The 14,473-nt window shown below is 39.8% G+C and overlaps 1 protein-coding gene across 12 annotated transcripts in view; it reads right to left on the bottom strand.

Annotated features, from left to right (window-relative positions):
• Positions 1–654: 654 nt before the first annotated feature.
• Positions 655–14,473, bottom strand: part of TJP1 (tight junction protein 1) — a 241,142-nt gene continuing 227,323 nt past the window's right edge. For 6 of the 12 annotated variants that reach the window (XM_082736637.1, XM_082736631.1, XM_082736640.1 and 3 more), the window contains 5 exons: positions 11,130–11,305; positions 8,433–8,910; positions 6,780–6,997; positions 4,620–4,763; positions 655–2,192 (listed from right to left, as the gene is read on the bottom strand). In XM_082736637.1, coding sequence (XP_082592763.1) covers positions 2,098–2,192; positions 4,620–4,763; positions 6,780–6,997; positions 8,433–8,910; positions 11,130–11,305 — 1,111 coding nt within the window. In that variant the 3' untranslated portion in view covers positions 655–2,097. The remainder of the gene's footprint in view (positions 2,193–4,619; positions 4,764–6,779; positions 6,998–8,432; positions 8,911–11,129; positions 11,306–14,473) is intronic. The other 6 variants (XM_082736636.1, XM_082736642.1, XM_082736634.1 and 3 more) reach the window with 2 other exon arrangements.

Raw genomic sequence — 14,473 nt, forward strand, 5'->3', positions numbered from 1 at the left:
CAGTGGGAAGCCTGGTTCTCCCTCTCCCACTCACTCATTTGTGTTCCCTCTCTTGCTGTCTCTGTCAATTAAATAAATTTTTAAAAAATCTTAAAAAAAAAAAAAATCTGGAGAACTATACAATAAAATGGATGCTTTTCCTGTACAGACATTTTAACCATGACAAAAAAGAGGAAGCAAACGAGACTGGATCTACATAGATATTCGCTTTCTAGTAACAACCTAATTGTTGTTATGGAAATCACGATAGAACATTTATAGCCATTAAAAATCATTTTCTACCCCCAAATGTAACAACACAAGAAAATGCCCATATTGTTTTTGGACGAAAGTAGGAAATGGGAAACAAAACTATATACAGACTGGTCCTAAGGAACACGAATGCACACCTCACTATATGGATATTTACGATGCAGCGGTAACGCCACCGAGAATTCTACAGCCGGCTTCCTCCTCTTGCTGTGTCTCAAGGTTCCCCGTGACCGGCGCTGCTCATCCACCACAGCGCACTGGCCACGGGGACACACTGCAGACACCCCACCAGCCCAGGGCAGCAGAAGGGACTAGGTGACAAGCAGCAGTGTATGGGATTTTAAACAGGATTCTAAAGCTGCACGAAGCTAGAAATAGTGGGCAAACAGACCAAACCAGCACTTTATTTTAAAAAGTTTTATTCTGCAGATTTAGAAATTTGAGATTTTTAATAACTGCAAAAGAAATTCAGTCACACCTAATGATTGATTAACAGAATGTAGTGGTGTATTATCTAAACAGAAATCGTGCTGATGTGCCATAATAAATTGTCTATTAGTAAAAAAATACACTTTCGGGCACAGCATGGTATCACAAATTACAGTCAGGGTACTTTGCAAGAATTTAATCAAACTAGAGAATTCTGAGTAATTGTATCTTTTAAATGCAGCACTTAAAAATGTAACAACTCTGTGCATTCTTTTTCTTAAAAAAATGACCTTGTATGTGTCATAGAAATGCTGCTTTATTGCTGCAGAGGTCAAAGTTCAAGGCTCGAGAGGTACAGGAGAGAAATACAAAGGTAGCCTTAAGAAACTCAGTTTTGTTTATGTATAAAAAAGGTAAAGTTTATAAAAGTTAATTTACAAACCAAGAACAAAAGTGGTATGCACGCATTATGTACAAGCATCCTTAAAACGTCAAAATTTTCAAATGCATCGCCAAAAGAACAGAAAACCACCAATGCCCCTTGGAGGGGGAAAAAAAAATCCCCAAATCACACCATTATTTTCTTCTGGGTGATTATACATTTCTGAAACCACCAAATCCACAATTTACTCAATCTTTTTCATGATACAGTATCCATATGCGCACAAAAGCCATAAAAACTTAGTAATACACGGAAAGAATGATCTAAGAATTAAAAACATGAGGGTAAGGCATTCCTGCTGGTTAGTTTGTCTGTGGTGATATGGTTAATTTATAGATCCAATGAGGCCACAGAACCAGTCTCACATGCTTTGGTGTCCTTCCCTAAAAAAAAATGTGTTTTCATATACAATAAGTAATTGTCTTCACTTGACTCCCTACCCCCCCATCCCCCCAAAAGCTATAAATTCCCCTTGCTGTACATTTCTGTTAAATTCACTACACTGGTTTATATGGTCCAGTACGTTTTTTAAATGTGTGCACATTACCTCATGCATAATAAAATAAAATGTGTATGCCAGGCCAGGGCCATAATAAAATTTGAAACAGTGTACTTTGGAAAGAATAGAATTCAAATGCACCCCATTTACTGGCTGGTATTTTAACGGAAATCAGTAGATGAAGTAAGCAGTGACCATAAAAAAGTACAAAAATCATTACAAAGCAAACCATCTCTGACCGTGTGGCCAGTGCCGCTGGCTTTCCCTCCACAAACACGCAGAGCGCATCATGTTCTCAGACCGCAGCACAGGCGCGTGCTCACTCATCTTCATCTGTTCAAATAAAATGCTTAATACTAACAAAATGCGGTATCAATTCTAAGAAAAGTATAATACTTGATAGAATGTTTCCATTTAGATTTAGTAAGTTTAACCCAGTTTCACATTATTTAATCAAGTTCCTATATTTTAAGAATTAGAAGTGGTCAATCAGGACAGAAACACAGTTTGCTCCAACAAGGTAATTTGGATCTCCAGGAAGACACTTGTTTTGCCAGGTTTTAGGATCACCTAGGAGAGAAAAAGAAGTTTCTGTCATTTGCAGTTGGTGAAACCACTAGCTAGGATGCTGTGCAATCACGGGCAAACACGAAGACATACTCAGATACAGTTCTCTCCTATTTCTTCAGCATGTGCACTTGTACCAAGACTCTAGGTGCTGTACTTCAATGAGGACCCAAAGGAATCTAAGGACTCAGAGCTGTTTCAGATTTCTCTTTTACTGTGTTTCCAAGTTCACGCCTTTTTAAACAGTGAACAGAAGCTGGGGCGATCATGTATGCCTGCAGCAGTTCCAGTGCCCGAGTCCACATGATTATTAACAGCACTTCTGAAAGCTGAGGCAAAAATGATATGCTCACCCATGTGAACTGAGTAAGAGAATATTATTTCTCACACTCAACTACGGACCAACATATGAATGCCTGAAAGTTCTGCAGAATACAGTCTCCTTTACAAAAAATTTTATTAAAAAAAAAAAAAAAATCAGCTGAGTCTGGACCGAGAGTTTCTCAGCCTCAATGTTAGTTGTACAACAAAATCATTAACGTAGTTCTGAAAACTCACCAACTGCTGAATCGGAATCGGGGCTTGGGAATCCGAATTTAACAAGCTCTTGGTGATTTGAGATCTGCAGCTAGAGCTAAGAAACCCCAGAGAGTGGACACCAAGTATGAAGAAGGCTGGGATGACTATATGGCATCCATGATAAGTGATGTTGAAAGCTGCTGACTTTGCCTTCCTTCTACACCCCCACAGGACAATGTCTGGGGATGTTTTTGCTTGTCACAACTGACATCTAGTGAGTAGAGGCAAGGATGCTGCTAAACATCCCACAATGCACAGGATAATTCTTACAACAAAGCATTATTATCTGGCCATAATGTCAACAGTGCTAAGGGTGATGGACCCTGCCTACACCGAAAGAGTCTCTGAGTCATGATGGGCTCAGTTTAAAACAGAGTGATTAAACAGAAGCGAAATCACTTCACAAATATACAGGGGCTTATGCTGTACTGCAAATAACAAGCGTCTTTAGGCCAAGAAGTAGAGCTATGACAACTCTTTAGAAGTAAAAAAAAAAATCTTAACTTTAGGCTCCAGTTTCTTTCCAATATACAAACTTTTGCTGGGATTAAGTCAGTCATCATCAAAATCTACCCTTGACTTTTTGAACAGAAACTTAGAGGAACAAAACATTCTAAAATCATACAGGATTATACAGAAGTACATTTCTGCTCTAGGTGAATGTACTCAAATTTAACACAGGAAAAAGTTGTTTCAATCTAACAAAACAACTTATGTTCTGTGGCATAAGATACAGAACAAATAGAGAAATCATTTATGGTTCGTATAATATCTGGGGGGAAAATCGCTATAAAACAAGTAACTGCAACAGTTACTTTAAAGCTTCTCATCCTAATTTGTTTAGAAATGATCAGAGCTCATGCTACAACCTGAGTTTCAGAATATGTTTAAAATGCAGTTTCATTAATATTAACTCAAACTAGGCTAATAAAATGCTTTTCCACTAGCGGAGTCCCTGAGGAAATAGCTCTACTATCTAGTGTGTTAAATTTAATTTATTAGCTTTCTCCAGAAAATGGTCTACTTGTAAAAATCAGGAAATAAATATTTATAATACAATTTTTAATCTTGGGTAGTAATAGAATATGTTCCTGTAATCCCTGTATCCTAAAGCTCTATTTCATATTAAAACTGTATAACGCTCATCTGGTTTACTAAAAATTCAGAAAGAAAATTTTAAATTCTTGTTTTTCTATATGAGGCTCAATTAAAGTGATCTATACAAAAAATATAGAATGTTTCAACTGGTAACTGATGTAGTCACCCAAGGAAGTGAGAAATATGAAAACGCAATGGAAGCTTTGAAGCTATGATCTTAAGAGCAAAAAGCCATTTAAAAGTAGTGTGTTTAATAGAAGATATTTAGAGTTTTACACTGAGAAACCATGGCCGAGTATGACAACAGTGGAAGGTACTTTTTGTCTTTCAAGTTTCTCTGGTGTATATACTTTGTAGCTGAGAAATTAAAGAATGGTAACCAAAACTAGAAATTACTATATAAAGGAATTCAATCATTTTAATAAGAAGATAAAAGCACCTATGTATGTAGGGCAGTAATAGTTCTCCCATTGCATCGTAATAATCTTAACAGAACAAATAATTTCCTTGAACACCAAGAAAGAGTCAACCTTTGGCCAAATCATCAATGTTTAAAAGGAAGAAACTTCTGTACCTTTCCACATTCATTTATGCATGCACCACAAAGAAATGTTAAAACACTGGTGATGCCTACAAGGCCACAGGAACGGAGGTAGAGATTTGCTCACGAACAGCATGGGTAGCTCCAACAGCCCAGGGATTAATCAATGACAGTACCCAAAGCCCCCAAAGGACAGAGTGAAGACAGCATACCCGACGAGGAGTCGGATGATTTTAGAGCAAAAGACCAACCGTCAGGGGTCATGGACGCACAGTGTGGTAAGCGCAGCTCCACAGGCTTCAGGAACTTGAGGCCATGGGGCCCACACATCACTAAGGGGCTCAGCAGTGTCTCACCTGCAGTCAGGGAAGGGGTGAGGGTGAGAGGTTAGATGGCCGTCTTCCTTCTAGACCACAGTTCTCCTCACGCCCCCTTCTAATGACATGCTTTAAAGCCAAATGCAGTTAATTCTCTACAGACACAGTGACCAAGAAAAAGAAATGACAAATGTGTAATCCAGAATTTTCTAGTAGCCACTTTAAATAAAAAACAGATGAAATAAATTTTAATATTTATGTAACCCAATATATCCAACACATTATTATTTCAACATGTAATCAATATAGTGAATTTCTGCATTTCAGTGTGTTATTTTTACACTTCCCAGCACATTTCAATGCGTAACTGCCACAGGTAATTTAAGAAACAAAACAGATGAACACAGGGGAAGGGAAGGAAAAAGAAAGTAAGATAAAAACAGAGAGAGAGGCAAACCGTAAGAGATTCTAACTATAGAAACAAACAGGGTTGAGATGGAGGGGAGGTAGGTGGAGATAGGCTAGATGGGTGATGCGCATTAAGGATGACACTTGGGTTATGATAAACACTGGGTGTTACATGTAAGTGACGAGTCACTAAATTCTACTCCTGTAACACTGCACTATATGTTAACTAACTTGAATTTAAATAAAATCTTGAAGGAAAAAAAGTGAAAAACTAGATAGAAAAAAATTATTACATGAAAACTTCTTGCAAAAAAATTAATCTGGGAATCAATTTTATGACAAAGTAGAGAATATGCACATAACAGACAGGAACTCTGCCCCAGCTTAGTAGTGTTATAGTCATTTTTATGATTTTTAAAATAATCTGTCATTTCCTTTCCATCTTTCACAACAAAGATCATTCTAGCCCATTAGGACTGCATTTCAAAACTGCTTACGTCTATCAACTCTCCTTTTTAAGTTTTCAGTGAAATAGTATTTTATTTTATATCTTTTGTTTTCAATGAAATTTTTAACCAAGGATGTAAAATTAAAAAAAAAACAAAAAACAAAAACCCCAAATGTAGCTACAGGTTGCTGGTGGCAACTACATTATATCATGAGGTTTTTGTAAGATATGTTCAAATGTACTTTTTACAAAAGCTACTTATAGGGCACTTGGGTGGCTCAGCTGGTTAAGCATCTATCTTTGGCTCGGGTCATGATCCTGGGAACGAGCCCCACGCTGGGCTCCCTGCTCTGAGAGGAGCCTGTTTCTCCCTCTCCCTGCCACTCCCCCTGCTTGCATGTGCTTTCTGTCAAATAAATAAAATCTTAAAAAAAAATAAAATGTTACTTACATCTGGTGTTTTAAATGTATTTGCTGTAGACCCGGTTTAAACGATTCATGCAGGGCCCACATATGTTAGTATTCCACAAAATGTAAGAAACTGAGCTAAAGTGACGTGTTTAATTAAGGAAGTAAAGCAACTGCTACAAGATTCCAAAAGAAGTCGTCACATAGTTCATCACATCGTCTTTGACAGATCCAGAAAGATTATGAAGAATAACAGCTTTCCTAGATTCCTTCAAGTTCAGAAACACACACGGTAATACTCGATAGGGATACGTTGTTTACTCTGCTGAGTCATACCGGGATCAGGGGTGGGAGATGAGCACCTGCCCTAAGACACTTCTATTCTAAAATCAGGTGACAGGCATGGAGCAAAGCCTTTCTGAGTGGGTGTTACCTAGACCCAACTCCAGAGACGCAAGGGTGAATGGCTCAAAGACAGATTTAATGAGGTCTGCTAAGACCACCCAGCAGACAGGTGGAGGAATGCCCAAAGGCCTGTCAACTGTCAACACTGTCATTTTCACACTGAAAGTAAAGCCCACCATGTGGAAAGTCTAGTGCGCTCACGATGCCAGTCCAGGGCACGCTCATTTGCGCTCATTTGAGGGGCCTTCCATGTGGGAAGAACATACTGGGGTTGGCGAAGTAGAAAATGGGTCCAGATTATGCTCTCAACTGAGCACTATAAGCTTTGAAGAGCACAGAAGGCAACTCTAATTATTAAAACTACACAGAAAAATAAACACACTTACCTTTCTCCTTATCTAAAGGTGGGAGGATGCTGTTGTCTCGGCAGACCTTGAAATAGATTTCCTGCTCAATTCCCTCAGGAATGGCTCCTTGTGGGATAATTATACTAACGCCAGTTTCTATGGAACTCAACACCCCGCCATTGCTGTTAAACACGCCTCGCGCTGTGGCCACCACAGTATGACCATCCTCATCTTCATCTTCTTCCACAGCTGAAGGGCTGAGAGTTCAGTAACATCAATGAGTAAACAATAAAACAATACACAGGCGTTCCCACTAGGACTCTAACAGGTGGTTTCATTTTATTTTACTTCTCCATATAATCAAGAAGGTAAGCTTTCAGTGACACGTTTTTACTCACAGGAATAATAAATCCTATTCCTCCCGGAGAAATCAATTTCACGTTTGAAGATAACTAATCAATTTCCCTCATTACTAATTTTTGCAAGCAGAATGTACAAGGTCCAACCATCTTACTTGCCTAACTGCTATAGTTCATTGGATTTAAGAAATACATTTTAACAACCACGAAATTCACGTTTTAAAATTGGCAGTCATGGTTTAATTGGCAGCACTTTTTCTCCTTCTTAGTGATACACAGACAATGGTGCATTTATTTCACAACTGAGGGCATCTGAGACCTGGTAAGTACTCATTAGGTTCTCCACCTTCCTGGGAGTCAGTGCCATGAGGTTAATACTTTGGTGTGGGTACCCCTCAAAGCACCCATGAAAAAAAAAACAACACAATATATTCACTTAGTACATAAAGAATACCAAAGATCGAGGGGATGTGGTATCATTGACTGCTTCAAGAATGTAGACTATCATGACTTCTTGAAGTAAAATTTTAAGTTCACAACCTGAAGGTGAGCAGAAAGATGGAATGACACAGTAAGTGTGTGAAGGGAAATTGAAGCTTCACTCCCGCACAACCAGAACATCAGGGACAATGCTGGTGTGTGTGAGGAAGAACAGGCTTCCCATCCCCCACTAAGGGAAAGGTTCACAAAGAGAAGAAGGCAACACATTTCCATGAGCATTCTTGCTCTCTGGAAGCAGAAGGAAGGTGGCCCTCCTGGCCGCAGGTTCTGCCTGCCAGTGCTTCTATTTCAGTGGGTGGCCTGACAATATAAGTGGTTTTGGGAGGCTGAGACTGAGGTGAAAAAAAGCGGACAAGAACACAAATGCTTATGTTTTTGAGATACCCTCACCAGGCCAAGGTTAGAAGTTATGGAAAGCTATGGTTTGTTGAGTAAGGGCTCTGAGGTCAGACGACCAGGGACTGCCAAATGTAGGCCCCCCTCACCCTAGCTGTGTGACTCTGCCTAAACCACAACGTCACTCATCCTCAGTTCTTGTTAAAACACAGATAATGACAACACCTACTGTCCGTATGTGGTCGTTAGCTGTATTACTTTATTAACATTATCTTGTACCTCTTGCAGGACTTTTCACCTAATAGCATTCATTGTAATAACACTGTGATTTAAATAAATATGTTAAATAAAAACATTAAATAATAACGTTGGCTTAACAATAACATTCGTTTTAAAGTTGAAGTTAAAATATTCATTTTAAGTCCCAAATCACAAAAACTACATGCACACTCACATTAGACAAATCATAAGACAAAGAAAAAGGCAAAACTCTTACCTCACAGGAATAGCTTTAGGCACTGTGCTGATACTGTTCATTTGATACTTAGGCTTATCCGCATGGATGGAGAAAGTTTCAACCCCACTATCAAACTCAGGAGGCTGAGCTGCACCATGTGGTTTCACAAGAGTTTGGGGAGAAGCAGGAGCTTTTGAAGACAAGTCAGGTTTCTGTGCTGTTTCACTTGGCAGCAGATTGTGGTTGAATTTAGGACTTTCAAACTTGCGCTCAAATGGCCGGGCAGAACTTGTATATGGTTTTGGTGTGAATCGATTATATGCTGGAGCGACCGTTTTCTGAGTCTGTTCAGCTCCATTAACTGGAGCTTTATCTGGGAAACTTTTCTGGGGATAGAAAGTAGACTGAACAGTGTCTTCTCGGTTTGGTGGTCTGAAAGTTGCTGGCTTATTCTGAGATGGAGGTGGTTCTGGTTTGGACACTAAAGAATTCTGAAAATCCAGTGACACTGAACTACCTGAAAAAATAAACATATATAAACATTTTTAAAACCTTTTAACAGCCCATGTGGTGTCTCTTCCATTTTAACTTGTCTTGGTACTAGAGTCGAGGCCCTGGTCAGGGGTCCCCCCCCGCTAGAAGATGGTTCTTGAGCCTTGGTGGCTGTGTGTGACATTGAGCGACCAGGAGCAGGATGGACACATTGTGGCGCTTTAGCATGTCCTGCTGCCCTGGAGGCAGGGTCATGCTACTAGGAGTCTAGGCTTCCAAAAACAGGTGGCTGAGTTGTCTCCTCTCCAACATCCGTAACAAAATAGAAACAGAAGGACAATACAGCTATATTTAAAAAAAAAAAATCAGCACTATAAAATTCATCTAACTAAAGTCAAAAGGAAAGCCAAAGAACGAGAGATGCTATTTACAACCTGTATAATTACATGGAATTAGGATCTAAAACCTTTGAAGAACTCCTATACACCACAAGAAGATTCTACCAAAGAGAAGATGGGCAAAGCTCTGCAGGGGCAACAACAGAAGTGAAGGTCAGAACGCTGGGTTACAGGATACTCAACCTCACTACTAAAAAAATGCAAACCAAAATAAACCCCAAATACCATTTCACGCCCATTAGTATGGCAACATTTCACTTTGGTAATGCCAAGAGTTGGCAAAGATGTGGAAGAGGAATTTCCATGTATGGCTGGCGGCAATATAAAGTAGTATCAACTGAATTCTAGCAATTCATTCAGAAAAAAATAACATCAATGCTATACAGTCTTTCAGAAAAAAGAGAAAAAGGGGAACACGTCCTTAGCTCTCTTTTATGAAACTAGCACAACAATGACGGCAAAACCAGACAGGGACACATCATTAAAAAGTAATAAACCCAAATAAATAAAATCTTAAAAAAAAAAAAAAAAGTAATAAACCCAAATTCCTTGTGAACACAGCAGTGTATTTTACTACATTAACAGAACAAAGAAGAAAAAAGTTATGATCATCTTAGGGCATGTGACCAGATGCTTTCAGCAAACCACAAGGGAATAGAAGGGAACATCCAAAACATAATAAGGGGTAGCTCTGAGAAACCACAAAAAACCAATAGCTAATGGTTAAGGGAGAAATATTAAATCTTTTTCTCCCTAAGATGGGGAAGCAAAGATGTCTGCTCTCATCACTTCTACTCAACATTTTACTTGAGGTCCTTGCCAGCACGAAAAGGCAAGAAAAAGAAATAAAAGGTGTTAAGAATTGGAAGGAATTAAAACTTCAAACTTCATCAGCAGATATGAGTGTGGAAAGAAAATCCTAATATGGGGTAATGTCAGTCTACCACTACAACCAGCTCATCGGGTTGAAGACTTGGCCTAGAATTTGATTCCTACATAAATAATTGAAAAATGTCTATAGTAGAAAAAGGCAATAGAAGAATGATAAACCATGGTATATTCTTAGGGTAAAAGAGACAACCCTTTTTTTGAAAGGGCCAAATAAGACCAGGGGCATTTGGAGGTGAAGTCAGCAGTCCCCTTTCAGGGAGTCTGATGGAAGGCAAAGAGACAAAGACACTTTGAGGAGGCAGCAAGAACAAAGCAAGGTGCTCTGAACAACGGAGTAGTGAGCTGCACACATCTGAAGCAGAGGGAAAGGAAAAGATGAAGCAAGCAGGAATGCGGGAGAGGAGCCGCACCACTGGCCCAGGGAGAGAGACAGCATGGGGTAAGGGGAAACAGTTACTGCACAGAGACCTGTGAAGGAGAATGCGGGCAAAAACGCAGGGGTGCTGCTGTTAAAATGAATCAGCTGGAGCTGCTGGCCACCTTGCTGGGATTCTGCCACAGTACCTAACTATAAGGTGTTGAGGGACACATGTTACGTGGAATTTTATAGCTTTCCTATATCCATGTGTGAAGAAGGAACATGATTTTTACAAGCCACCAAACATTTAGATTTAGGCATACTGGCAAACAAATACTATTTCCAGAAATTGAGCTGTGCTAGTAAAAGAGATTAAAATCTATTTAGCTCATCTGATACAATGGTCATAGTCCTAAAAACTGGAGATACACTTTTATTTACCAAAACCCTTAGTTTTCATTGTTCCCAGGCTAAAGGTTTTAAGCATATACATTTTAATGAAAAAACCAAAAAACAAACAAAAAAAAACCCTTCAAGAACTTGATTTTGTAAGTGTTACTCTATTACAGCAGTAATGCCAACTTTTGAACTTCCTACCTTCACCATGTGTCCCCTTGGCATGCGTGTGGAGGGCAAGAGAAGAGCTGGTACTAGGCTGAGCAGGCTGGGTGTACTGGGAGGGCAATGGGGGAGGAGGAGGTGTGGCCTGGACCGGCTCATAGCGCTTCTCACCAAATGATCTATCCATGCCGTCAGCTTCAGGAGATTTTCCCCTGTAAGGAAATGAAGGCAATGCCAACATATGAAAATGGATTTACATTTACAAAACAAGTTCTCATTCCCCTAAGTATCCCTGAGTTTAAAAAACAAAAGTCTAGAAACTTCACAATTTATTCTTAGGAATATAAATGGTTAACTCGACCCAAATATACAAACAAATTCAACCATTTATCAGCACGAGAAATGTAAGACAGCACAGATATTCCAAGAATATTAGTAAAACATCCAGAAGATGGCAACCAAAAGGCAGATGAAATTTTGGGTATACTTGTAATTTTGTGTCACTTACAAAAACCAGTAATGGTTGAGAGGTTTGAGAAGGTCTTCCAAATATTTTGAAAAACATTTATTGGCCCAAATCTTCCTTAGATTCATTTCTGATTTTGTATCTAAGGTACAAAAAGCCTTGACTGCTGGCATGCTCAGAGCACCACAAAAAATAGTTTTTCAGACCAGAGATTGGCACATTTTTTTTATCATAAAGGGCTAGACAGTAAATGTTTTTGGCTTTTGGGGCCATATAGGCTCTTGCACAATTACTCAAACTCTGCCCCAAAGCAGCCTTAATATGCAAATTAAATGGGTGTGGTTGTGTTCCAGTGATACTAAAAACACTGGACATCTCTCACTTGGCAATTGCCCTTAATTTACTAGATCCATTTTTCATTCCAACAACTGCTGGAGTAGCAGACATTGTTTGATTTTACAAAGCTCATTTAAGTCAAATTGTGCCACGTGTGCTTATTTTTTCAGATCGCCAATTGTTCATATGTAACACATAAAATTCAAAAACAAAAGAAATCTTAAAAATAGACCCATAATTACAACACTGCCATCTAAACCTTTGCAAAGAGCCAAAGCTGCACTGGCTTTATGTGCACAAATAAAACAGACATTTGGAGAACGTATTTTCACAGAAAATTTCATTGACGAAGTCTAGTCTTGTGATTAACTTTAAAATGATGCTGTTACGTTGCTTTCAGGCTCTTACGCAAAGCACTTGAAGACTTTAAAATCTGAGAGTGCACATAATGCCAGTGACGCAGTGAGGGACACCTTATGTAAAAGCCTCACATTAATGCCAGTCTTACCACTTGACGCTCCTTTTCAAGTAGTCATAGCTAGCGTAAGAGCCAAGAAATCTAGGTGGCGGCAAAGCAAGCGCAATAGAAAAACGAAAGGAAACGGTCAATCTAACTAAGTACATTTGCAGCAAATGGAACTCAAATGTCATTTTAAAATAGCAACCAAAAAAATACACATCCACCGTTTCAGAAGAATTTGATCTATAAAAAAAACCAACACTAACTCTCATGTAAGCTAGGAAAATCACCCGTAATTACAATACAGTAACAGACCCTGCCCGCCCTCCACATGTTTTCACTGCACAGCTAGTGAGTAGCAAAGGTGCTTGAGCTCTACTTCTCTTCCACCTCTGCCGTTTGCTTCACTTGCTGGTGGTGAGTAAAGAAGCGAGCTAAATAGGAGGACAGCAGGAATAAGCAGCAGGCTCTGAATAAGAATGAAATGTTCCACTGAAAGAAGAGGGCCAGGCAAAAGAGATCCTTGAAGTGGACAGAAGAAACGCTCCAGCACACCGGCTGCTGGGGCCCCCAGAAGGGTAACCAGGAGCTGATGAGTGGAAACAGGCCTGCTGTGAAGCACAGCCAGCTAACGCTCCTGGCTAACGCTCCTTCCTAGCAAGCCCTAATGCGTCGTCACCAGCCCCAGAGCTAAGTCCTGGGATGGGTGGAGGCCACTGCTAAAGCTAAAGCGGCCATGCTTGAATCTCACAGGCACACAGAAACCACCTAACAGCAATCTTACTTAGTTCTTAAAAAGCTGAAAATTGCTAACATTTATTTTGAGACCTGAAGTCTCACAGTAAGTGTTCTCTTCAGAGAGACAGATTCTAGTGCCAGTAAAATTCCTCCTTGCCCTGAAGAAGCAGACTGAGTCTCTAGGCGGGGACAGGTGTACATCCGCAAAGGGATATTGCTCTTCCAGCCCCGTGGTGGGATCCTGGAAACTCCTCACCACCTGTGAAGACGAACAGCTGGGCCACTATTTCCAAATCATTCCAGTTCCAACCCACCTCTCTAGAATTATAAGCCAGGCAATAACTACCTGCTTTCTGGGGGTCTGTCCTATGCTAACAGACTTCACCATTCTCTAACTCCCACCATGTTTGAGGTGTGTTTTTAAGTGAAATGTAAGCACGTATTATCCAGAAGAAGATATCTTTGCTATTTCTATATTTTACTTTAGAAAATAAAGGCCTGCAGGCAGTGTCCTTGTGACAAAAAAAGTAAATGGTTTTGAAATACAGGACAAAAAGGGTCATATATTTCAAATTACGTCCTTGTTGAAGTTGTCTTAATTGGGCACAAGCATACAACAGCACTAGAAGAGGGAGATGCAGAAACACCTCCTCTCTCAGTCATGCTTTCTTATTCCTCATTCCCGTTCTCAATGCTCTACCCACCAGATACCCACATGGGGAAACGCAGCACAACTACGAAGAGTTTTCACTTTATGACAGCCACAAAAGAAGGAAATGTAAACTAGTGTCCATCTTAAGTCATGCTTTGCCGCTCCCAGAATGCTCACAACAGGAAACAATAAAAGCAAACAATCAAGAGTCCTGGGCCTATTCACAAAGACAGATGTTATCTCTTTCTGTCAAAGGCATGTATCCTTGAGAAATCTCTGACTAGCTAAGACTTGTTCCTCCTAGAGCTGCATTAATGGAAAAGGGGGAAGCTGGCGCAGCTAGTACACTCTGCCCTGTACTGCTGAATCCCCACCCACCAAACACTAGGCAGTGTTCTAGACCCTGTCGGAAAGTTATACATCACCAATATCTCACTAAGCCTTCTTTGTAGAAAACCCTATTAGCGCAAAACCAAAAATGCTTCATTAGTTGATTCTCTGAAAAGACTTTTTAGACCTAAATGTATTCTTTCAAGGCTATATTCTGTTTTTTACCAAGTACAAAAATAAAATTAAAAAAAAAAAATAAAATCTCTCTCCTTACACTACACCCTTGGACCTGCTTCTAACAATGAATGTGGGGCGCCTGGGTGGCTCAGTCGGTTGAGCGTCTGCCTTTGGCTCAGGTCATCATCTCAGGGTCCTTGGTATCATGCACCCCTGTGTTG

This window comes from Mustela nivalis (genome assembly GCF_964662115.1).
Source record: "Mustela nivalis genome assembly, chromosome: 6".
Lineage (NCBI taxonomy): Eukaryota > Metazoa > Chordata > Mammalia > Carnivora > Mustelidae > Mustela > Mustela nivalis.